Below are 26,299 nucleotides of genomic sequence, written 5' to 3' on the forward strand. Positions count from 1 at the left end.
TCTAATCATGTTGCCTGCTTAGTGTAAAGACCAGAACAACCTGGTCTTTCGTGTTTGCATAGAATGTTTTGCCTTGTTGAGTAAGTTCATGCACTCAGTAACCATAATTAGAAAAATCACACTTTCTTGAAAGGTAGAAAGGACCAGGTCTCTTCATGTTTGCTCCAACACGGCATCTTTGATTATATATCTTCACTATGTGCCTTCTGCACCTTTGGTGCATCTTCTTCAGTAGTAGCCATTTTCATATCATGGGAGAGTGTCTTGCTCATATTTTCTATTTTCAGAAACACACCCTCTCCCTGGAAGCTCTTGAGTGAGAAGAAAAGAAAAAAAGTTATTATTTTCTGGACAACCCTTTTCTCACCCAAGCCTTCTGACTGGATTACTGATTCCGTTTGGGAACCCACACCGAATTGGGTCCCTTGGAGTAGTGAATTAGGCTTCCTCTTCTCCATTCAGGCATGTCTTCTTCTTTCTGGTGAGCACCAGGTTCCTCCTCTCTTGTGTTTAGCAGTGTCTTCTTTTCTCTTAGGTGTATTGGTCTTGACAAGATGATTCCCTTCCAGAGGACTGGGTTATTCGTGATGAGTGCACCTTAATCTTTCTGCTTTAAGAGTGCCTTTGCTATGGGGATAGTTGGAGATGATGGTCTTTTGAGATCCACATTCTTGTCTGTCAATTGTATTCCTCGTATCGATGGATGTGGTTGAGGACCAGGTCTCTTACAAAGATTTCTCCAGCTTGATGTTCACTTTGCACAGGTTCTCTTGAGGTTCCTTATACTTTTTCATCTCAGCTTCAGGACTTACTTTGGCTTGCTCAAGCTTGCTCTCATGCTCATCCTGAGCTTTGCATGCTATTTCCTTCCCTTCAAACAGTGTATTCATCAGCTCTTTGATATGGCTGTTTAGAAGAAGGTTTTCTTTAGTAACTTCCTCAACTTGTTCTCGTAGATCTACGATGCATACGACCATATAATCCCTCTCTTGTTCGGTATTGTCAAGTTTCTCAGCTATCTCCTTCTTTTCTTTAATAAGTCCACGAAGCTCATTTATCAACCTTTTTACCAGGGAGATTAATCTTTTGTGAGAGTGACCTTCCAGTTTTGCTTGATCATCAAGAAGATCTACTTCTTTTTCTTTGGTTTCATCATTAGTGCCAAATTTTTTTAAGAGAATAAGATTCAAATCACTCGTTGAGGATTCATTGTTGACTGCAAACTTGGGTGTATCACTTGAGTCGGTTTCATCTTTAGCCTCATCGAGTCTCTCCATGCAGTTAAGGCCTGCCTCATTAAGTTTTCAGCTACCTCATTTCTTCTGAGCTTTTTTATCAAACGCTAGATTTCTTGTAGCTGTCCTGTTGGAGTTGTCCTTGAGATTTTCACTGTGATTTCTTTTCTTCAGGGATTCAGTACCTTTCCGAACGACTCCCTAAAATCTGTGAGTGAGATACTCGATTTCTAATTCGTCATCATCACTTGACTCACTTCTGCCCTTAGCATTCAGATTATTCCTTTTCTCTTCTTTGTTTGGTAAAGCAACCATAAGAACGATCCTTTCTAAGTGTTAATCTTTTAGAAAAAACATGCTCTGATACTAATTTTTAAAAGCTATGCTTCCACCAAACAATGTATGAAGGGACCTGGTTATCTACCAGTTCCCTTATGCAGTGCCGAAAGTAAATGACACAGAATATTTACGTGAAAAACTCCTTGCTCAAGGGATTAAAAACCATGACATACCACATAGGATTTCAAACTCCACTACACTGAGCAACTTTCATATTACAACCTATTGTAACCTCTTAATCCATCACCCTTACAATACCTATATTGTAAGCTACAACTCTTGACAACCCCTAGCCAAGCACTTAACATAGTTTGACTACCTCTAGCCAAACAGACTAATACACCTTGAATACCTCTAGACAAGTGTACCACTCAAGAGCTTGAGTAAGTAAACAACCTACAAACAACTTTTGAGAATTCTAGCTACCTACACACGGCTTCCTTTTGAGAAGAGTAGGTTTACAAGTTATAGAACAAAGGAACAAAAGACTTAACACTCCTAGGACTTAACACATCATCAGTTGTAGGGAACAAGTCCTTGGATTAGTTGAAGCTTTGTTCTTGAACACACCTTGATAGGTGGAGACTAGCAGTCAAGATCTGAACAATGTTGGGATGTTGCAAGAATAATCTTTCCCTTAGGATATGTTGTGTATATAAGAGGAGAGGCAAGGTGAGAGTGAGAAGTCATAAACCTTGGACCATTGGTTAAGCTTCAGCAACTCTGCTGTTGTACTGCTGCACTGCTACAGTGTCAGCAGCTTTACAGTTGTCGAGTTGACTGTACGACGCCCAGGGGACCTGATCGAGTACCTGGTCCCTCTAACGACATAATTGGTTCTTCGAGTGAGTTTGTCAAATCATCAAAACCCGAAGTAGCATAGCTTATTAAGTAAGGTGTCGTGAAATATAGCAAAACCCTTCATAAACTTATGATCATCAACATCACCCGCTTAGTCAGAATCACAGAAGCCATGTAAGGAGTGTGTGCCTTGAGATGGGAAGGAAAATCAATGAGTAGGAGTGGCATTTAAGTATTGCAAGATGCACTTCAGCAATTTTTGCTCTCTATGTTTATCATCAACTTAATGAAGATGAAAACCTAAATTTTATTGAGATAATTACACCTTATGTTAATTAGGGTAACAATGCTACCAAAATTGACCCATATTATTTTAAATCTTACAAAAAATGACCCAAACTTTTTCTCCTACCGCCTGAGCGTCGTACCCCTCCCTGCTGCGTTTCCCAACCTTCGCCACTGTCATTCATCGTCTTACCCCTAGCTGTGCCGGTGCAGCAAGTCAACTTCTTTCACCACCGACCGCCTGAGCTAGATCTGGCAAAAAATTACCTAGATCTAGATCTATCTTTGCTAGATCTTGTAGACATCGAAATTTTAATTGAATTAATCCATACAAAATTTGGATTAAATTCTAAGTTATTGACATGTTGACCAAGTCAAATTTTGGCTAATAAAGTCGGATTAATTATTTAAGTCAAAATTACATGATTTAAATGAAATCCAAATTACATCTAGGTTAATCCATTAAGTTGGGCCTCTACAAGAGACGAGCTCAATTAACATCTTTCTAGCCCAAGGTCCCCTAGAATTTGTTGGAGACCAAAATACCCCCAAGCCCTAGCTCACACCTATATAAAGGGGTCACATATCCCCTTTTGAAGACATCTTAAAAGTGATATAGCATCTTGAAATCTGGAAAGTGGCTCACCATCTTGACTAGAAGCAAAAGGAGAGCAACGACATCTACATAAGTCTTCTCCAAAGGTCTTCAACAAGAAGGAGAGTTTGAGAGACGTCTTCCCTCTAGAACAATCCAAAGTGCTGCTCAAAGTTCTTCCAAGATTCAACACATCAACAGAAGTTCATCCTTCATTCGAGAAAAACGCTACATTGGCCCTCGAATCAAGGCAAACAACACGGAGATTAGAATCAAGGGATACATCCAGAGTTGTACTCACAAAATAATCAATAAAATGATTTTTTCTTATATTTGTTTTATGATTGCAGTTATTTATTTTCTGCTAGCAAAATTTATCGCGAACAGATTTTTGGCACGCCCAGTGGGACCAGCTCTGCCCTTCATCTCTTCATCTCTAAAATCAAATCTGCAAATTTCCAGATCTACTACTGTGATGACCTATGAGAAAAGCTTTGATGTTTCATCCACAAGTGTTATTGTTGTTGCTTGCCCAATGACTCGTAGCATGTTCAAAGCTGGCGAAGTGTTTCATCTCCTTGGAGACGTTAAACAAAGCCAAACCGACGATGGCAACTGCAAGATTTGGGGGGAAAACCTTACTTTCGTTGTCTGGAGAAGTTTCTCAAGCATGCTTTAACTTCTACGAGTCCGAGGACTTGGTGGATTCTTCAACTTCTAACGTGGTAAGTGCCATGATGACCAATGCAACCAACGCAGAGGAACAACTCGTCACGATGATGCAAACTATTGAGGCGTTGAAAAAATCCGTGCAGGACAAAGATCTTCAAATAGCCTAATTGATGAACAAGTTGGAACTCTACATCACTGGCGAGTCAACTCACATCCCAACACCACAAGAAAAAAAGGTTGAATTTGCCACCAAGATGCCCAACTATCAAAGTGCAAATCAAGTTAATTTAGTTGTGACGTTGTCTGTCAAACAACTGCAAGACATGATGACAAACACCATCAGGGCTCGATACGATGGACCATCACAAAGCTCATTGTACTACTCTAAACCTTACACCAAGCGAATCGACTGTCTACCTATGCTGATTGGATATCAACCACCGAAGCTGCAACAATTCGACGGCAAAGGAAACCCAAGACAACACGTCGCACATTTTGTGGAGACTTATAGCAATGCTGGTACATATGGCGATCTTCTTCTCAAACAGTTTGTTCGCTCGTTGAAGGGAAACGCCTTTGATTGGTACACCGATCTCGAAATAAAAAAATCAATTGATAATTGGGAGATAACTTGAAAAGGAGTTCCTCAATTGCTTCTATAGCACACATCAAACGGTAAGCATGATAGAGTTGACAGAGCCACCAGGCAAGGAAAGGATGAACCAGTAATGGACTACATTAACCGCTGGCGAGCATTGAGTTTGGACTGCAAAGATCGTCTATCAGAAATGTCTGCTGTTGAAATGTGCATCCAAGAAATGCAATGGGGCCTTGCATACATTCTGCAAGGACTTAAGCCATGAACTTTTGAGGAATTGGCAACGCGAGCACACGATATGGAGTTAAGCATTGCGACTCATGGAAAGGCTTCCCCAGTTTTCGTTCCAAGGAATGAAGAAAAAGAATTCAAGCGACTATCAAAGCACCAAACTGAAGATACTATGATGGTAGGAGCAACATCCGTAAAGTTGTTGCTAAACAAAAAATAAAGGAAAAAGATACAAGACAAAGATCCTCTAAAAGAAAAGCGACATCCAACGTTGAAGGAAATAGAAGCAAAGTTTATCCTTTTCCAGACTTTGATGCCCCTTTGATTCTTGACAAGTTGCTAACCATGAAGGTTATTGAACTTCCTCCATCAAAGCGACCTAACGAGGCCAAGAAGTTAATGATCCCAAGTATTGCAAGTTTCATCGCATCATCAGTCATCCAACTGAAAAATGTTTCATCCTGAAAGAGAAGAATATGACGTTGGTTAGGGACGTAAAAAATAATCATTGATGATGAAGATATAGTCGAGGCAAATCATGCCAGTGCTTATCTTCATAACAAGAAGAGTCCGAAACTCGAAGATGTAGGCATTTTGTTGCTTCTCCGAAGATTGGACAAAGAAAAGTCGTGCTATAATTTGGGAGCTCTGAACCAATTGAAGTTTCGGCTTTGAAGAAATCTTTAAACACGTCCAAGGTGGATATCCACTCCCACAAAAAGGATGGTGAAACTTGGACTTTGGCTGCTCACAAAAGACATAAGCATCAAAAAGCATTAAAGCAACAAACCTCAAAGGCAAAAGCAACTAGGAATCAGCTGCAAACATGCAAAAGCATAAAGTCCGACATCAAGAGTTGGTGCAACAATGCTTTATCATGAAAGGTTCGAAATCCAGTTACACTATTGGAGTTCTTTCCCAAAATGCTCCTCGATGCGCGAGCTTAAACTGCACATCACGATGCTCCTCAACGCACGAGACTAAACTGCAAGTTGCAACGCTCCTTTTCGCACGAGCTTAAACTGCACGTTTCAACACTCCATGATGCACGAGTATAAACTGCATACAAAAACAAAACTCAAATAAAATACTCTTTCTGAACTACGTAATGACTTGATCCTCTTCACCGAGGTACGTAGGCAATTTAGAATTTTCTTCTAAGTATAGTCACATGAGTAAAAAAGAAAAAAAACTCATCCCTTCAATGCGAAGCCAAAGAAAAGTTGCTTGCATGAAGTTTCCATTGCTGCTTTTCGCACGCTTGGAGAATCTAAAGACAAACTTCTACAACTTTAGAGGATGGAGCGATTCTCCATGACGATCTTCTTACATCAACTTCTTCGTAGTAGATAGATCTTGGTGCATCATGAGTTTACTTACTCTGTCTGGGGGCATATCTACTTAGTTCAGGTACTTGCTCGTCATAGATGAAAAAATGAGGTACTTTAAGTGTCTCTCTCACCAACCTGAAGAAGGAGATGCACCATCAACATTCTCGCCAAGGTTGGAAAAAACTACTCCAAGTGTCAATCTCACTAAGCTGCAAGGATGAGGGTCACCATGTTATTGTCCTACGAACATCGCAAGAAAATTCGAGTCTCCAAGTTGTTTCTGCAAAAATGCTCGAAGGATGGTCACACCAAGTTTCTTCACCGATCATATGGACGTCTTCTTGGTCTGATATCTAGACCATTTGTGATCCTTCACAAGCTTGCAAAATAAAAAAAACCACTACGACAATGCCATAGTGCTTCAGTGCGGGTTGGCGAACATTGTGACATACACTTCTCTATCAAATCTTGAAGGATGAAACGCTTTACAAATTCTTCTGTCAAGTCTTTGGAAGGATGAAATGCTCTTTGTACGTCTTCCTCAAAATGACATCCACTTCTCTTGCCAAGTCGCATAGATGAGATGCACCGTCTAGATAAAATCTTGCTCACCAAGGTTGAAAGGCTACTGTAGTCTCCTCCATCAACGTCGCAAGAAAGGTGGATACTCTAAGTGATCTCTCCGATTCCTCAGGAAAAGTGGACGCACCAAGTCTTGTTCCCAAGAGGAATGAAGCCCGTCCAAATACGTGACAACAAAGATGCCAAGTGATGTCTTGCCAAAGTTGCAGGGCCACAAGGAAGGATGAAACATTAAGTGGTTCTTCGCCAAAGTAGAAAACCCACAAAGGAAGGATGCACCAAGAAGTTTCTCAGCAGAGCTAGAAAGAGGGATGCAACAAGTTTCATCAAAATCGGACAGATAAACACTCCAAGTAGTTCCGCGCCAATCAACAATGGATGAACTTTGAAGGCAGTTGCTCTATTTATGGCTTCAAGAGAGGGTGGTGACATCACGTGCATCTTCTTGGTCTGATATCGAGACTATTTACACCTCGTGCAAACCTACAAAGAAGAAAGAAAACAAAAACAAACAAAAAAAAAATAGCGTCCATGAATGTTGTTTGAAGACGAAGTACCAGATTGTGTCACCAACTTTGAAAATTTATTCTAGTCGATTCAGAAGGAGTTTTGTTTTGATTTTGGATATGTTGTAGCCTTGGATATCTTCTTTCTACAAAATCAAACCGCTCATCATTTGGACACTCCAATATCAAAATATGAAGTTTTCTGTGAGATTGCGCGAAGCTGTGAGATCATGGGCCAGAAGTGCATATCTTCTCCAAAGTTCAATACAAGCTCTGAAAAAAAGGATTTGCTGAAAGAGTAATAGAAGGTTTCATCTAATGGGATAGCAAGAACTTAAAGCAGATGTGAGAATTCTTAATGCAAAGCATCTTCTTAAATAGAATTTCTTAGTTGGTTGAGTGAGGGCTTACCAAGATTAAGTTGGATGAGAATCTATTTTCTCCAAATTTGGCTTGGAGTGATTAATGTCTTCAAGAAAACAAAAGAAAAAAATAGATGCTTGATTGGTGTTCAACACGGAAATGAAATCAAATCAGATTACTCAAAAAGAGTGAAAGGAAGAGCAATATTTTCTTCAATTCATGTGCATTAAATTAGTTCCTTACCAAGTTTGCAATAGAATGACTATGGCTCTACATGGAAACATATGTGGAAGGATCTCTTTGCCATATGGAGTTATAATACAACTTTGGTATTTGAATATTGATCAAAAAAATTGAGGCAATAAATTTTTCCCCAAAATTGACGGAAGAGAGTTGTCTCTTTTTGGTTGTTCAAATTCAAGTAACGTTAACTTTTGAGCCACATCTCAAGAAAAGTCACCGAAAACAAGTATCAAGGAAGTTTGGTCGAAGACAAAAAAAAAAAAAAATGGTCTTCACGGGTACTTCAAGTCTCGTCTACAATTTCGGCAAGCCTACACCTCGACAAGTCTTGAAGTAGGGGGCATCTGTAGACATCGAAATTTTAATTGAATTAATCCATACAAAATTTGGATTAAATTCTAAGTTATTGACATGTCGACCAAGTCAAATTTTGGTTAATAAAGTCGAAGTAATTATTTAAGTCAAAATTGCATGATTTGAATGAAATCCAAATTACATCTGGGTTAATCCATTAAGTTAGGCCTCTACAAGACGAGCCCAACACACATCTTTCTAGCCCAAGGTCCCCTAGAATTTGTTGGAGACCAAAATACCCCCAAGCTCTAGCTCACACTTATATAAAGGGGTCACATATCCCCTTTTGAAGACATCTTAAAAGTGATATAGCATCTTGAAATCTGGAAAGTGGCACACCATCTTGACTCGAAGAAAAATGAGAGCAACGGCATCTACATAAGTCTTCTCCAAAGGTCTTCAACAAGAAGGAGAGTTCGAGAGACGTCTTCCCTCAAGAACAATCCAAAGTGCTGCTCAAAGTTCTTCCAAGATTCAACACATCAACAGAAGTTCATCCTTCATTCGAGAAAGACGCTACATTGGCCCTCGAATCAAGGCTAACAACACGAATATTAGAATCAAGGGATACATCCAGAGTTGTACTCACAAAATAATCAATAAAATGATTTTTTTCTCATATTTGTTTTATGATTGCAGTTATTTATTTTCTGCTAGCGAAATTTATCGCGAACAGATCTAAATCTATCGTAAAAGCTCATCGAGGTGATGGTGGAGTAGCCGTTGGTGGAGCGTTGGTGGAGGAGATGAAATTACCGGCGGTGGGGGTCGCCGGAGCTGGTTGAGGTCGGCGATGGAGAAACCGGTAGGTGCGGGTTAGTGGGTGTATAATAGTGTATAATATTATATATGGGTGTATACATAGCTCTTATACACTATTATACATCTTTATACACCTACATAATGTATCTGTCCTGTATACTTATGTATATAGGTGTATAAATATGTATAAGTCTTATTCAAAACCAGTCCATATTTATGTTTATACCTACTTATACAATATTGTATAATTGTGTATAAATATGTATAAGTGTGTATTTTCTTGTATAATGCTGTACAATTAAATTTTTTAGTGTATATACCTACACATTATACACCTTCAAACACCTATATACATAATGTACTTGTCTTTTGTATATAAGTGTATAACGTTGTATAAAAGTGTTTTTGGGCCAAAACTTTGCAATATAAGTTTTGGGCTTTTTTTTTTGCAATGTAAGTGAGCAAATTCTATATTTCTGAAATTTCCCCAATTTTATTTAGGTTTGACTAACATTTCACATAATGCGTAGTGATACTTTTGGTATGGCCTGAAAATTACCAAGATTAAGATGTGGTTATTTTTTTAAATGACATGTATTTAACTCAAAATTAAATTCTAGAAATACTTTCGAAAAGACACTAACAAATGCGCGTCAAGTAAACATTGTTTAATATTTTATGTAAGTTTTAGAAAAAATTATACTCATTAATTTGGAATACACAAAGAAAGCGTGTACCCAAAAATTAGTATATTCAATATGAGTGCCATAGGTCTGACTCTTAACCAAAAGAATAAATTCAACAAGTACTTCCTTTCTCCAACTTCTCATACTACAAACACATATAAATAGCGGCGATCTCGAATCATATATACTTTTAATATGAGATTTTCCACATCAAGATTACAAGATACACAGGCTTAATGTCTGGTGATGCTATAAATGTCAAAGAAGCAACTTATATCGAGAGAAACAAATGAGTACATTAATGTCTTGCAAGGGTGAAACTAAAGAGGGTAACCGGAAAACCACCTATCAACCATGGGTAGGCATTGTTCCGGCTTGTATTCAGGAGCTGTATGACCCGCACCCTAAATAAATTAATCCATGAAAACAAAAGATAAAAGAAAAGAAAGGAAGATTAATATGTAATGTTGTTGGTTTAAGAGTTCTAGGGAGTAGTCCTTACCTTAACAGTTGCATATGTCAGCTCATAATCATTTTGTGAATACTTCACCTTGTATCTACATAAACAAAGTATGAGAACAATTAAGAACTACTGGTACATGTTCAAGATCGGGGGAGTAAAAAACATATTAGAGAAAAAGGAACCAACCCTGCAACTTGACCGTCAACAAACCAAGGCTCCCAATCATCTACAATCGGCAGCTTCAAAGTGTCTATCCATTCTTCCGTGCTCAAATGAGGAATAACCATGTCATGGTCACCACTATCAAAAGTAAAAATTTATCAAACAGTCTCTTCTGGTAACTTTTTCCATGATTAATTAGGCTTAAAATATAGTTTATTTTTCTTAAGCCAGAACCCAGGCTAACAAAATGAGTAACTTCATTCAATATTCAAGTTGAGCTGAACCTCTTCTTTCTTTGTCTTATTGTTTTTTCCCCTTATCTAGTGATTAGTAAAACATGAGGGAAAATCTTTCTAAGATTAGCGACTAATATACTAAGGTTACTTAGAAGAACGACGTAACATGAAGAAAAAGAAACTATTTGGAGTAATACCTATAAATTAGAGCTCGACAGGATTTGCTGGTGAGATGCCGATGATCATCAATGACACTTTGGACATCATACACATATGACTGAGTTCTCTCCTTACCTCTATAATGCATGCTTTCGTTGCATCTCACCCACTCCAATGTTGTTCCCTAGTTTTTTTCCATGACCATATTCAATATCTTTGGGGGGGGGGGGGAGCATTGGATATTGACCGTAGGAATAAAAAACTATATTTGCATACCTCACGAACATTTAGTGCTTTCTGGACAGCTTTATCATTTGCCCAAACATATAAGTATATGTAATTTTTTTCCTGGTTTTTGGGTTTAAAAGTTAAACTCTGCAAATTCTTGTATAATATACCAACAGAATTAACACAATACATGATGCTATGGAGGCCTCGTTAGGTGGAAGAAATAGACTTACTCGACACCATGGTCCTGCAATCGGAAATATTGACTGGCCATTTGTAGGAGTTTCTTGGAGAATGCTCACTAAAAATGGCAGGTCACACCAAGGTTCTAAAATATGCGCCCGTCGTATGTTCTTGAGACACTACACACATGCAATGACAGACTATTTACGTCTAATTGAACTTCAAAGATATCTTAGAATTTTATAAGTGCAGAACTTGATCCCTTACCTTTTCTACTCTCTGAAGATCATTTTGACATAATACGTTATTTGGATCAATGGCAGTGTAATTCCCATTGCAATTTGCTTTAGTGGACTACACAATAACATAAGGAAAATTAATTGCAAATTGTAAGTAATTTCTAGTGGTTTGGGGGGGGGGGGGGTTGTTGATTTTTCATTCCTAGACCGTTATTATCTAGTAGGTTAGTTTCATGAATGTAGAGTACAAAGCATAAGATATTAGATACCTGATAGATTTTATCTGAAATAAGTCCCATATGATTAGCATATTTGACTCTACCATTCATATCGATGTGATGATCTGTTAGAGCATTGCCTTGTATATATCCCTACATTCAAACCAAAACCTCATATTCGACAACAGAACTTAAAATGAGAAGTATCACTAATGAGAATAGCAAGAAGGGTGTGCAACTGAATGCATTGGAGTTCATACTTTGATATTCACTCGAGGCTCGTCACCAACTTCAATACCTTGAGAGATAGAAAAAAGTCACAAAATGAGATAACAAAAAGACTGATCCTGAACTCAGGTACAAGATACCATACCATCATATATTTTGCGAGTAAGCAGTGCGACAAAAATGCCTGAGTAGGAATCACCACTAACATATAGTGGATTCTTGAGATACTCGGGATGATCCATAAGCCACTACAACATAACAATTTCATAGTCTCATGAATTTGCTTATGGAAGTTTCATGGTTTAGATGTTACCTTATGCATGTGATCAAATGAGTTCTGATCGACATTGAGACATGATAAGTGAGTTAAATAAATGTTGTTGGAGAAAAAGATTCAAACAGGCCAGGGTCTTGTCACTTTTTTAATCACGTCTCACATCGTAAAGCTTCTTTTTTCAAGATTTACAATACGAAGAGATAACAAATCCCACTATAAAGAATCAATATTTCCTGAAATAACCTAGCTGACCATGGAATTTTGAAATTTAGTCTTAAAACATCTATAGAAATTAATCATATGTAAACAATATTTAGGAGGAAGAAGGATAAATATTGATTCTCCACCTATCATATAAGAGCAACATCTTCCTCTTTTACTGTGCCAGGCAACAGAAAGATATTATGTTCCACACTTGGCGTGAGTAACTGTGTTCCCAAGCTGTAACAAATGAGCTAGAAAGAGTGTTTTTATTGGCCACAGTCCAGGCTAACTGAAGATCACATTTTGTGTTTTTTCCCGAAGAACTAACATAAGCCTTTATTAACATAGACACATTTGTCTTGCTAGCTACAGTTTGAAATATTGAAAAAAGGGTAGATTAGCCATATTGATTGAGATCACAAGATGCAATTTCAGCTACACATAATAATCTCAATGAATTTGCTCAGAACAGATTTCTCTCACCTTTCTAAGGAACTCATAAGTTTGAGTTACAGACAGGGTATCATTGCAGTTGTAAGCTTCTGATGTCTTTGCATATGAGTACCCTGTCCCAGCAGGTTGATCTATAAATATTATGTTGGCCACCTAGTAATTAAAACCAGACACTGCTTATATAAACGAGCAACAATGAAAATATAAGCAAATGCTAAAAGGGTAAGCTTACAAAACCTTGGTCCAAGAATGTGAGTTCAACCGCAATTTCGGAAAATTTCCACTAGAATTTGCATAATCAAAGATTAAAGGACCTGAAAGAAGCATAAAGCATCATTTCTACAACTTATTAACTTTTGAGACACAATAATCCAAACCAACAAGCGTACACTTCTTCAGAACATCCTTGTTTTTCCTCTTAGACTAATGAATGGTTTTTGTTAACAGAATACTAAAGCTTGATGAAAAGGATTCAGCATTGCAAATTCACCAAACAACTTTTTGGACTATCCAACTCTTGAGCTAACAAAACCAAAAGCATCTCATTGACCCGAAATTGATTATTGATATTCTTTTAGCCATCATTCTTATTGCTTACACATTGTAAAACATTGTGTACATCTATTGATATATGGAAAACATTATTTATGACACCTTATCCAACCTTAACTAGCTTTTGTTATTTCTTTGTCCCAATTTAGTGACAACTTTGCTTTAATGGTTTCATTTCCATCTCCGAACTTCAAAATTAAAACCATCCTGAATTATGCCTTTGCCAGTTACTGAGTGTCAACTTCACTAATTTATAAAAAGAAATTAGAAGTTTAAGACAAAATTCACCTCCAACAATAATAAGATGCAGTAGTTAGTATTCACCGGGAAGAACCTGACCTCCTCAAGAAACACTGCAGTAACTTTTTTGAAGAGCCATCAGAACTTATGGTACCACATTTTTAAAATCTACAATGTATCAGAATTTCTTTTCAGTTACTCTTCATAACTGACCTTTTCATAAACACGGAGCCATGTTAATTCATAAAAGGTTATAATGACAATGATACACCTTTTGCGAGTTAGGATCCACTGGAAGCCATGTCATTGATGACTGGATTAATCACACATGAATTGGGCTCATTCCATTTTGGCGGGATAGTTGGTTACAATTAGTTGGCATTTGAAACTCAAAGATTTTCATTTCCAATTGTTGCACTTCATTTTATTTTCCATTCGATTAGCATAAATAGTAATTGGCACCAACGTAGTCACACTAGGGGTGCTTATTGGTTGGTTAGGTTCAGTTTTTGTGACTTACTGATTCGGTTTATCGGTTTTCGATTTCTATATATGCTAAACCAAAACCAAACCGATAAGATATTCATTATCGATTTTCGATTTATCGGTTTTTGGTCCTTAACGGTTTGATTTTCGGTTTAACCAATAAGAAAATGCTCTGCTAATTTTTTTTGCTCTCTCTTGTTTTCATTTGCCTTCATGCATAAAGTCTACACAAATTACAAGACAAAACTATAAAATGCACTTTAGCAATCTTTCAAAAACAAAATAAGGCCAGTTCCAGTTCATTTGTTCATAAACAAGGCCAACTCCAACTTCTTCAGAAAGAAAACACCAGCAACAAGACAAAAACTATAAAAGGCGAAACAAAAACTATAAAATGCAAAAGAAAGCAGTAATCAACAGCACCACTAAGACAACAACTTCAAAGATCCAAAAGGTTTGTATTTAAAAATTAAAATTTAAAGCCACTAATATATAATTAGGGATAAAAAGATAATGACTCCCTCCGTATAAAAAAAAGTGTCCACTTAGTCATTTGCACATCCCTTAAGAAAATACTAACTCCAAGACAAAAATAGATAATTTGACTAAACTACCCCTAATTAAATAGGCATTGGGATTTGATCATATAACACTTAATAGGGAAAAATCTGAAAAAACAAGGTTAATTCTTTCTTAATTTGATAAGTGAACACTCTTTTTGACCCAAGAAAAAAAGGTTAAGTGGACACTTTTTTTATCCGGAGGGAGTATAATATAAGCTTATTGGATTAACGGTTTAACCATTAACTAAATCTTTAAAACCAAACCGATAACCCAATAAAAAAATTTACAAAACCATTTATAAACCGTTAACCCAATAACCCGATATCGATAAACCAATAGCGTTTTTATTGGTTCGGTTTGTCGGTTAAATCGGTTTTTGCACACCTCTAAGTTACACTTTTGGCATGATATTGAATCAAATCTCCTTTTCCTTTTCTGAATTCTCTCTCAATTCTCTCAAATCTTCTTCTACCTTTCCCTTATTTCTGCAAATCTGTCTTCAATACCAACAATTTGGTATCAATTGGTATCAGAGCTCAGTTACGAATCCCACCATGCCTCCTCGTAAAGCTATTGAAACAACCACTTGAAATCCAACTGTGAATTGGCAAGAGCAGTATGAAGACCTTGCTGCTGAACAATTGGATCTGCGCATACTGATGGATGAGAGACACCAAGAAATGCGAGCTGATATGGATCGTCGACAATCAGGCTTCTTCGCATGGTGAATGCGATCTAGGATTCATTGGAGGGCATACAATTGCATCAGAAGAATAAGGACGATTTAGCTGCTTCCAATACCAAAGAAACAAGACAGCCCACAAAAGCAGGGAGTTTTAGGTCCCAATCCTTTTTATGTTGTGAATCCTCAAAACCACAATCTAGTATTTCCTCGATTTAATGGTGAAAATTTGAATACATGGCTGTATAGAATTGAGCAGTATTTTTCTGTGGATGAAACACTTCTAAACCATAGGGTGAAACTGGTAGCTATGAACCTAGAAGATGAGGCTCTAGCTTGGCACCAGTCATACCTATGGTGCAAGATTTCACTTACACTACCTAGTTGGGAAGAGGATTTGGGTGCATTAACTAAAACTTTTGGGGATGAATTTGCTGATCCCATGCTTGAGCTGAAGCAGTTGAGGCAAACAGGAACTGTCAGGGAATTTCAATTTGCCTTCGACAGGTTGCAAGCTCAATGTAATCTTACCGATAAGCAAGCCGATCCTTTTTTTTTTTTTTTTTTGGGTGGATTGAAGGACGAGCTGGTGACATGGTTATGATGCATGAACCTCCTACTTTGACTAGGACAAATGGGTAATGGGCCAGGTTAGCTGAGGCTACTTTAATGGGTAATGCTAGATCTCAGAGATCATCTAGGCTGCATCCTACTCTTGTCAAGAGAAACACTGCTGATAACTCTAACATGAAGCCAAATGTTAATTCCTATGGTCAAGGTGCAAGGCTAGACTTAACTGTTCCTACTGCACCAGCTAATGCGAGGCCTAGAAGAACCATATCTCCAGCTGAGATGCAAGCTAGAGAGCTCAGGGCTTGTGCTCTTTCTGTGAGGAGAAGTACACTCCTGGTCACAAGTGTAGGTTTCCCAATCAGCTCCTTCATTATGGAACTAGAGGGTCCTTGAAGTGGAAGAAGTAGCTCATCTATCAAGCAAAATTTCGTCATTGATCCAAATTCCACTGCGAATGGTTGAGGGGGGAACTCCTATGATATCTGTTTGTGCCTTGACTGGAATACAAGGAGCCCAAGCTATTCATGTCAAGGGGTATATCAACAAAATACCAATCCAGATCCTGCTAGATGGTGAAAGTACTCACAATTTCATTGATGTTGAGTTAGTGAAGAAGCTGGATGCTCAGTTGTGCCTACACAGATGGGCTATGTGAGTTTGGGCAACAACTTTTTAGAAGCCACTTCTTGTTAGTGAAGAACTTTGAATGGATGTTGCAAGGTACTACTTACAGTTCTGATTTGATTGTGTTCCCAGTGGGTAAGTATGACTTGGTGTTGGGAGCATTGTAGATGAAAACATTAGGTCCAGTTACTTTGGACTTTACAGAGCTGACTATGACCTATAATCACCAAGGCAAACAACATGTACTACAAAGAGTGTTAGGATCGAGAATCCGAGTAATGCAGAATTTAGCCAAACAATGTTATAATGACAATAACAAAGACAATCGTAAGTTGATAACAACGGCAAGCAAAGAAATAAGTGAGGCACAAATTTAACGTGGTTCGGTCAGTGTGACCTACGTCCACAAGCGGAGAGGAGTAATTTCACTAGATCAACAAGAGTACAATAGAGAGTACAAAGAGTAAATACTCTAATTACCCCAAAAAGTATCCCATGAGAATAACCTTACAAGATCACTCCAAAGAAGGGTTCACACAAGTGTTTCCCAATACACAAATCTCTTACAATAATACTCTAAAAGAAGAGAAGAAGACAAAGAGAAAGAGAAGCTCTTCAAATTGTTTTTGGTGTGTTTTCAACTATGGGAAGCTCTTCTATTTATAGCAAGAAGTACTTGGTCTCCAAGTTTGTGATGCCATGGTTAATGTCATGAATAAATGTATCCACCACACATATTAAAACTTGGTGCCCAAGTTAATTGCTAATAGGCTTATGCCTATATCAAAATGAAGGCCATATTACAAATCTCCACCTTGGCCTAGTTTTGAGTGATATAGTAATTTTGCTCCACCATCTCCGCTAAAGCCCATATGGGCTAAATCTTCCTTCATAAAAGGCGATCAAGTTCAACTAGAGCTTGAAATTGCCAACTGGAAGAGGCTTTGTAAACGTGTCGGCAGGATTGTCTCTGGCGTTGACTTTACGACAGAGACCTTCCGCCAAGAATAGTTTCCGGATGAAGTGATACTTGATATCTATATGCTTTGTCCTCTCATGATCATCGATCTTTAGTCAAGTTGAATGGCATTTTGACTATCACGGAAAATAGTAATACCACTTGGTATAAGCCGAGTTCACCAAATAGACCTTCAACCATAAGGCTTCTTTGATCGCCTCGATCATCTGCCATATATTCGCTCGTAGTAGATAAAGCTACTACATTTTGTAATGTAGCTTTCCAACTAATAGCGCAACCACCAATGCAAAATAGATAGCCTGTTAGTGATCTTCTTTTATCAACCGTGGCGGACCCAGAATTTAAGGGTCGTGGGTGCAACTAAAAGATAACTACATTTAATATTGTTATTATCAAAAATGAAATGCTGACCAACAGGCCCGAACACAGGTCCCCTTCCACCCAAGCCTTTAAGTTCCACCTAGAAACCAAAGCACCCAGCTGTCTTATTGGTTTCCAGGGTGCTTTTTTAACATTTACACCCCAAGTTTCATATATTTCTTAGATAACTATACCTAATCTACGTCGGATTTAACGGGAGCTGGAGCACCACGAAAAAGTACATAGAACTGCCCCTGTTTATCAAGATCACCCGTATAATCTGAGTCTACAAAACCAACCAAACAGTTAGTATTTCTCCCAAACTCCAAACATGCGTTTAAAAAAGTATCTGAGAATCCATTTCACAGCCTGCCAATGTGATTTACCTGAGCAAGACATATACCGGCTTACCACACTTATGGCTTGTGAAATGTCTGGATGTGTCACACCATTGCATACATAATACTGCCGACTACACTAGAATATGGTACTTGTGCCATATACCTCTCTTCCTCCTCTGACTGCGGTGATTGAGCAATGATAACTTAAAATGAGCGAAGAAGAGGAGTACTCACCGGTTTAGCATCTTTCATGCCAAACCTCTCCAAGTACTTCGGGTCGGGGAATAGCACGTAGGCTCCTCGATCTCTTTTGATCTCCATGCCAAGGATTTTCTTAAGTTTGCTCCCAAATCTTTCATTTCAAATTCACTTTTCAGCTAACGTTTCAAATTGTGAATTTCTGTCAAATCCTTAGCAGCAATAAGCATGTCGTCAACATATAACAATAAGTAAATAAATGAACCATCATTTAGCTTCCGAAAGTAAACATAGCTATCATACATGCTCATCGAATAACCATGATCCAACATAAAGGAATCAAACCTCTTGTACCATTGTCTTGGAGACTGCTTTAATCCATACAAGGATTTCTTCAACAAGCAAACACGATCTTCTTTTCCTTCAATCTCAAAACCTTCAGGTTGATGCATGTATATTTGTTCCTCAAGTTTGCCATGTAAGAAAGCTGTCTTAACATCAAGATGTTCTAACTCCAAAGCACGAATGGAGCTATGTTTAACAATAGGTGAGAAAATATCATTAAAATCAACTCCTTGTACCTGATTATAGCCCTTTGCTACTAATCATGCCTTATATCGTGCATCTTCAACCCCTGGAATGCCATCCTTTTTCTTAAAGACCCATTTGCAACCAACAATTCTTTTTCTTGATGGTAGCTTTACAAGAGATCAAGTACCATTCTTGTGGAGAGATTCAACTTCTTCATTCATTGCAATCAGCCGCTTGGCTAAATCGAAAAATTTTATAATGGGTGAGGCAAAAATATGACATGGTATGTGAGGGAGTATTTTATTATAATTATATTTTGGCCCCACCACTTTATGCTCTTCCTTCTTTTCCTTTCTTCTTCCACGTTTTTTGTCATTTCTCTCTCCTCTCTCCTCTTTCCTCTTTTTTCTCATTTTCTTTTCATCAATTTTAAAATCAATTCTATTATACATAGATCAATTTTTTTAAGATATTCTTCCATTTTATTATTTATCTTTTCAATTTTTTCTTACAAAATCAGTTAAACTCCGTACAAGTTTAAAAGAAAATAATTGGTACTCAAAAAAAAAATGTAAAAACTGATAACTAAAAATGAATGTAGGATACTTTTAAAAGTAAAAAAAACCTTAGGAAATTTATTGCAATTCTTTTTTTCCTTTTTTTTTTTGGTATATATTATTCAAAGTTGCTACATTCTGTACCCGAGAAATTCAAAGTTCTAAGTGTCATCAAAGTAGACCCTGAATTTAGTAGTGTGCAAAAACCGGTTTAACCGATAAACTGAACCGGAAAAAAAAAGTTATTGGTTTAGCAATCTATTTGGTTAATTCCTGGCGCCACCTTTTGACGGGGTACGAGAAGTACCCCAAAGATCTGAATGAATGTAATCCAAAGTATCTTTTGTTCAATGAATTGCTGGAGATTTGAAGCTGACACTTTTCTGCTTCCCGAACACACAGTGTTCACAGTACTCCATATTTCCGATACTTGTCCACATAGGAGACCTCTTTTGCTGAGAATGGAAAGACCTTTCTCACTCATATGCCCCAATCGCATATGCCACAATTTGGATGTCCGAATCAAAGTTGATTTGATGTGGAAGCTGCAAAAGACTCGTATCGGGCGGATTCCAATAAAGTGTACAACGTACCATATCTGCGTGCTTATCACCAGAGCACCTAGAGAGATTTTCAGAACTCCACCTTCACCTGTGTATTTGCACCCAAGAGATTCTAGAATGCCCAATGAGATGAGATTTTTCTTTAAGTCAGGAACATATCTAACATCGCTGAGAGTTCTCACCACACCATCATGCATTCTGATTCGGATTGTACCTTTACAATAACTTTGCATGGAGCATTGTTGCCCATCAAGACAACTCCACCTCCAACAAATTCGTATGTGGTAAACAAATCCCTATTGGGACACATATGATAAAAGCAACCCCAATCTAAAATCCATTCATCATTAGATTTAAAGCTATTGTTAATAGCTAAAAATATTGTTCCCTCGGTCTCATCTCTAAGCCTACACTTGCTTCAAAGAGTTGTTAGTATTTTGGTGCTCATTTTTCTTTTCCTTATGCTTTTCTTTATTTTTCAACTTATAGCATTCGGAAATAATATGACCTTTCTTATGACAATATTTGCACACAACATTTCTGTAGACTTTGACCTTGATTTAGACCTCTCACTACTTGATTCTTTCTTATCAGATCTACCTCTTACAAACAAGCCTTCCCTAAGAGGTATACTAGCTTCCCCAGTAATATCTCTATCTATCTGTGCTTTTGATTTTAAGATAGATTTGATATCTCTATAAGAGATATTATCCTTTCCATAAAGCATAGTATCTCTTATATGTTTAAATGACTGGGGAAGGGAAATAAGCAATAATACGGCTTGATCCTCATCTTTAACTTCAGCATCAATATTGCTCAAATCCATAAGAATGGAATCAAATGCATCAAGATGTGAGATACCTTCAACCATACGAAATGTGTAAAGTTTTTGCTTCAGGTAAAGTCTATTTTCCACCGTCCTCTTCATATACAGGGTTTTTAATTTTTCCCACATGCCTTTCGATGTGGTTTCTGCAGATACTTCACATAAAACCTCATTTGAGAGATTTAAAATGATACCTGATTTTGCCTTTTTGTCTATGACGGCAAACTCAGGGTCCGTCATACCTTCTGGCCTCTTTTCTTTTCCTTCCAATGCCATAGCCAAGTCGTCCTGAATTAGGCTAGCTTCCATCTTCAATTGCCACATCCCGAAGCTTGCACTTCAGTCAAATTTCTCAACATAAGTCGTTGTTACAGTCATCTTTGGCTACTGAAATTAACTCGGTTAGATCCGCCTCTGAAACCAATTTGTTAGGATCGAGAACCCGAGTAATGCGGAATTTAGCCAAACAATGTTATAATGACAATAACAAAGATAATAGTAAGTTGATAACAACGACAAGCAAAGAAAATAAGTGAAGCACAAAATTAACATGGTTCGGTCAGTGTGACCTACGTCCACAAGCTGAGAGGAGCAATTTCACTATATCAACAAGAGTACAATAGAGAGTACAAAATTAGAGTAAATACTCTAATTAGCCCAAAAAGTATCCCAAGAGAATAACCTCACAAGATCACTCCAAAGAAGGGTTCACACAAGTATTTCTCAATACACAACTCTCTTATAATAATACTCTAAAAGAAGAGAAGAAGGCAAAGAGAAAGAGAAGCTCTTCAAATTGTTTGTGGTGTGTCTTCAACTATGGGAAGCTCTTCTATTTATAGCAAGAAGTACTTGGTCTCCAAGTTTGTGATGCCATGGGTAATGTCATGAACAAATGTATCCACCACACATATTAAAACTTGCTGCCCAAGTTCATTGCTAATAGGCTTATGCCTATATCAAAATGAAGGCCATATTACAAAGAGTGTCAAAGGAATGCAAACTGGCAAGTCCCAGGATTGTAAAACAAACTATATAGCGAAGAGGTTCAGTTGTTCATGTTGTAGCTGGTTACTCCTACTATTGAATCACCAATCATTGGCCAGCTATGTTCATTTCATTTTCCATACCTGCCTGGTGATTCTACCACTGATGCCATTGAGGATATTATGTTATTGAGGGATTTCAAGCTTCAGCTAGCCAAGTTTCATTTGGGAAGAGCACAATAAAGGATGCAATCACATGCTAATGCTCATAAGACTGATAGAGAATTCTAGTTTGGTGATTGGGTTTTTGTGAAGTTGCAACCTTATAGACAATAATCCTTGTCCGTTTTTCCATATCACAACCTGACCTCTAGATATTTTGGTCCCTATCCTATTGTTGAGAGGATTGGAATTTGGAGTTGTTGCTTATAAGCTTGCCTTACCTCCTGAAGTCCTCATCCAGTCATCCACCCGACCTTCCATACTTTTCAGCTCAAAGCTTGCTATGACATCCCCATTGAAATCATTAATCCTCCGGTGCTTGACCTTTCCGGTGCTCATTGTCCAGCTCCTAAAATGGTCCTTGATCATCGCTTGATCAAGAGAGGTAATAAAGTTGTGGCTCAATGTCTGATCAAATGGACTATCCTAGATGCTTCTTATGCTACTTGGGAGTTGGCCTCAACATTGAAGATTCGGTTTCCCTCTTTCACCCTTGAGGTTGCTCCACAAGGGGGTGTTGGTACCCATATTGCGAGTTAGGACCCACTGGAAGCCATGTCATTGATGATTGGACTGATCACACACAAATTGGGCTCATTCCATTTTGGGGGGAAAGTTGGTTACAATTAGTTGGCATTTGAAATTCAGCATTTTCATTTCCAACTGTTGCATTTCATTTTATTTTCCATTCGATTAGTATAAATAGATGTGGTGGATGTGTGGGCACACTAGGAGGGATAGGATTAGGAATGAAGATATCTGAGACAAGGTGGGAGTGGCATCAGTGGAGGACAAGATGCGAGAAGCGAGGCTGAGACGGTTTGGACATATGAAGAGGAAACACACAGATGCCCCAGTGCGGAGGTGTGAGAGGTTGGCTATGGACGGTTTCAGGAGAGGTAGAGGTAGGCCAAAGAAGTATTGGGGAGAGGTGATTAGACAGGACATGGCGCAATTTCAACTTACCGAGGTCATGATCTTAGATAGGAGGTTGTGGAGGACTCAGATTAGGATAGAAGACTAGGAGGTAGTCTCGCTTATTCTTTCGTCCTAGTAGTTGTAGTTTTGCTCATTCGTTTATTGTCATTTGATTTCTGCTTATATTTGTTGGTTTATCTATGGTAGCTACTGCTCCTTTCTTTCCAGACTGTTTTATCATGACTTTCTCACTTTTGTTATTTCTCGTTTTCATATTGTTTCGATATATTTGTCCTTATCTGACCTTTTTGTCTTGTTCTCTCTTGAGCCGAGAGTCTTTCGGAAACAGTCTCCCTACCTTTCAAGGTGGGGATAAGGTCTACGTACACTCTACCCTCCCCAGACCCCACATTGTGGGATTCTACTGGGTATGTTGTTGTTGTTGATTAGTATAAATAGAAATTGGCACTGATGTAGTCACACTTTTGGCATGATATTGAATCAAATCTCCTTTTCCCTCTTCTGAATTCTCTCAAACTTCTACTACCTCTCCCTTATTTCTGCAAATCTGTCTTCGATACCAACAATTTGGTATCAGATTAACACTGTTGAAAGATGGAATTGTTTTTTTAAAAAAAAGATTGTTTGGCAGCATAGAGAAATGGGTTATAATGGAGTAATTGATAACACCATTTGACTGTTAATAAAGGGAATCTGTTTTATGGTTAAAAAAGAAGATTCAACTGATTATCAATGCAAAGTTCATTTAACTGGTTAGCAGTAATTGCGTACCTAACGCCCTAATAGTGTAAATATTTTCTCCAGTACAAAAGTTAAATTCGAAAAAGCGGCAGGACTTCTTATCGACCAAATTGATGGCAAATTAAAGGTAATACTCCCTCTATCCCAATTTTCGTTACACTTTTCGCTTCCCGAGATTCAAATTATATTAATTTTGACCAACACTTTAAGGTGTATGTTTTCACCAAATTTATATAAGAAAGGTTGTAATGAATAGTAGTACTACTTTTCATGTAGTTATAAATATATAAATTTTAATCTTTCCAATTTAACTACAAAATTCAATCAAATTAACTATCGAAAAGCGAAAATTATCACATAAATTGGAATCAGGGAGTACGAAAGAATGAGGGGAAAATTAACATACCGATCTCATATACGAAGGAAGAGAGACCGGAGCAACCTGGACCTCCAGTGAACCAAAGCATAAGAGGATCATTTTGTGGGTCTCTTTCAGATTCTACAAATAAGTAAAATAACTGCACTTTTTCCTCTTCTCCAATTCCAATGTAACTGTTAAACATACCAATTACCAGTTTAGAGTGTGTGTAATATATAGGGGAGTAGGGGTTCTAAGAAAATAAAGATAATGGTCAATAACACACTTAGAACTATCACATTTTTCTGAATTTTATACCTCAATTATCAGTTGTTACCTGAACTATCACCATATTAAAATATAACTAATTAAGTAAATAGTGATATTTCAGGTAGGAAAAGAGATCAGTTGATAGTTGGTCTAATCAAAATTCGTTTGTTAGGTAGAAAAATGGAACAATTAATAGTTCAGGTGTGCTTTTAACCATTAAGTCAAATTAAAATATGAGAAAACTACTACTACTTACCCAGTTTGGAGTGTAAATGGAAGTTTGCCATTGAATCCAGGCAGAGTGTCAACGATGAAGTGAGATGAGACAACGTGAGAAAGAAGAAGTAGAAGCAGCACTGGAAACACCATCAGCTGTAACATTGGAGATGCCAGACAATTCGGTGGACTGGAACTCAAAAAACGAGAAAAACGGGGTGACTAGTGATGACAAGCCATTCCAGAAGAAAGAAAAATGTAGGCACTGACACAGCTTGTTTGGATGTTTGTTACCTACTCAATTTTTTTAATATGACGCTCCTTTCTATGAGATACTTTAAAAGTGACCTTAGAATTTGTGGACAAAAAGTGACCTTGGAATTTGTGGACTGTCTTCTATTCCCACAATTTTTCGTTATGGTATGTATTGTTAGTTTATATAGTAATAAACACTAGGAGAAGTGAAGCCCGTGCTCTGTCTGGACCCAACATGTGTGTGCGATTTCATATTTCTACGATTGTAAGAATCTTTCGGCATATTTTAATGTGTTTCTCAAAAGTAATATATGAAAATAATATAAGATATTATAGAATAATTGATGTATTATTGTACTTGTTATGTTCTTAATGATCGTGAAAAAGGCGCGTGATAGTTAAAATGAGATTGACGAAGTGTAAATTTCGAGTCATATTTTTCTATAATTTTTTAAATCTGTTTGCTTACTTGTTAGCTAATAGTTAAAAGCGCTAGGTTACATTACTATTACTTAGAATTGATTTGATTATCCTAAGAAGTGATTGAAATTTGTGTTGTTTTACAGTGGAGTAACATATTTTTACACTATTAGTATTTCCAACTATTTTAAAGATAGTACTTAAAATTTAAATATAATAACTTTAGCAAGAAAAAAGTTATTAATATACAGGTACTCTTCAATTTTTAAGCTGTAATGCAGACACAATGCTATTAGAAAAAGCAAAACTACTCTATATAAATTTTATAAAATATTAAAGTATTTTTGTATTATTACTAAGTTAAGACTCAAAATGGAAACAGCTGGTTCATTATTTTTCTTACTTTCAATTGTAAACATAGAACAATCAAACTAATCCGCGCTTTAAAGAAGAAACAAATATGAACAAATTTTAAATTTGTATTTTATAAATGCTACATAAGCCTGCACCAGCTTTTGTGCATAGCCTGAATTTAATTCGTCTTTAAATAAATCCATATGTAGAATAACAAATGGAGAAGTAACTTTATAATATGCTATCCTCAAGTTTAGCATATAAATTAATTAGGCTAGCTTTTACTAAACTATATACTTAATCAAATTTAAATATGCGACAAAAAGAAGAAGCCCTGAATTACTCTTCTTATTCTTTCAATATATTTTCTATTATGTCATATTGGCTATTAACATGTATACCAAAAAAGTTATTGGCTATTAACAAATACTCTCTCCGTTCTATAATAAGTATCATCTTAGCCAAAAAAAATTATCCCATAATAAGTGTCACCTTAGGAAACCAACGCATAAATTGGCTAGTTTTTTTCAACTTTACCCTTAGATAAAAACAGACAAGTAACATCTAAATGATAATTGGAAGAGCCACACAATAACTTGGAATTGTTGGATTTTCAATGGCAAAAAGATTACTACTTGTGCATATTCTAATCAAGAGGAAAAATAATTTATTTTTATTATATAGGGATAATTTAGTAAACTTTACATTGCATTATTGATTTCTTAATGTACGTATTTTAGCTAAGGTGACACTTATTATAAGACGGAGGAAGTAATATAAATAAGGAAAATTTACTTGTCATAGCTATCTCTAAGACCTATTTATGACT

At 37.1% G+C, this 26,299-nt stretch overlaps 2 protein-coding genes across 2 annotated transcripts in view; both read right to left on the minus strand.

Moving 5' to 3' along the window:
• Positions 1–9,745: 9,745 nt before the first annotated feature.
• LOC132050044 (serine carboxypeptidase-like 13) lies at positions 9,746–24,757 on the minus strand. The gene is made up of 14 exons (XM_059441058.1): positions 24,482–24,757; positions 24,004–24,149; positions 12,871–12,947; positions 12,664–12,786; positions 11,845–11,947; positions 11,732–11,769; positions 11,523–11,624; positions 11,282–11,368; positions 11,065–11,193; positions 10,880–10,951; positions 10,642–10,787; positions 10,233–10,346; positions 10,086–10,140; positions 9,746–9,987 (listed from the first exon to the last, which is right to left on the minus strand). Exons 1-14 carry the CDS (start codon positions 24,604–24,606, stop codon positions 9,904–9,906), a joined length of 1,401 nt encoding a protein of 466 aa, XP_059297041.1. The 5' UTR covers positions 24,607–24,757; the 3' UTR covers positions 9,746–9,903.
• Positions 10,008–26,299, minus strand: part of LOC132050045 (serine carboxypeptidase-like 18) — a 33,669-nt gene continuing 17,377 nt past the window's right edge. Inside the window, exon 14 of the mRNA XM_059441063.1 lies at positions 10,008–10,085. Within this exon, the coding sequence (XP_059297046.1) occupies positions 10,068–10,085 (18 nt within the window). The 3' untranslated portion in view covers positions 10,008–10,067. The remainder of the gene's footprint in view (positions 10,086–26,299) is intronic.

Source organism: Lycium ferocissimum, chromosome 3 (assembly GCF_029784015.1).
Source record: "Lycium ferocissimum isolate CSIRO_LF1 chromosome 3, AGI_CSIRO_Lferr_CH_V1, whole genome shotgun sequence".
NCBI classification, from domain to species: Eukaryota; Viridiplantae; Streptophyta; class Magnoliopsida; order Solanales; family Solanaceae; genus Lycium; species Lycium ferocissimum.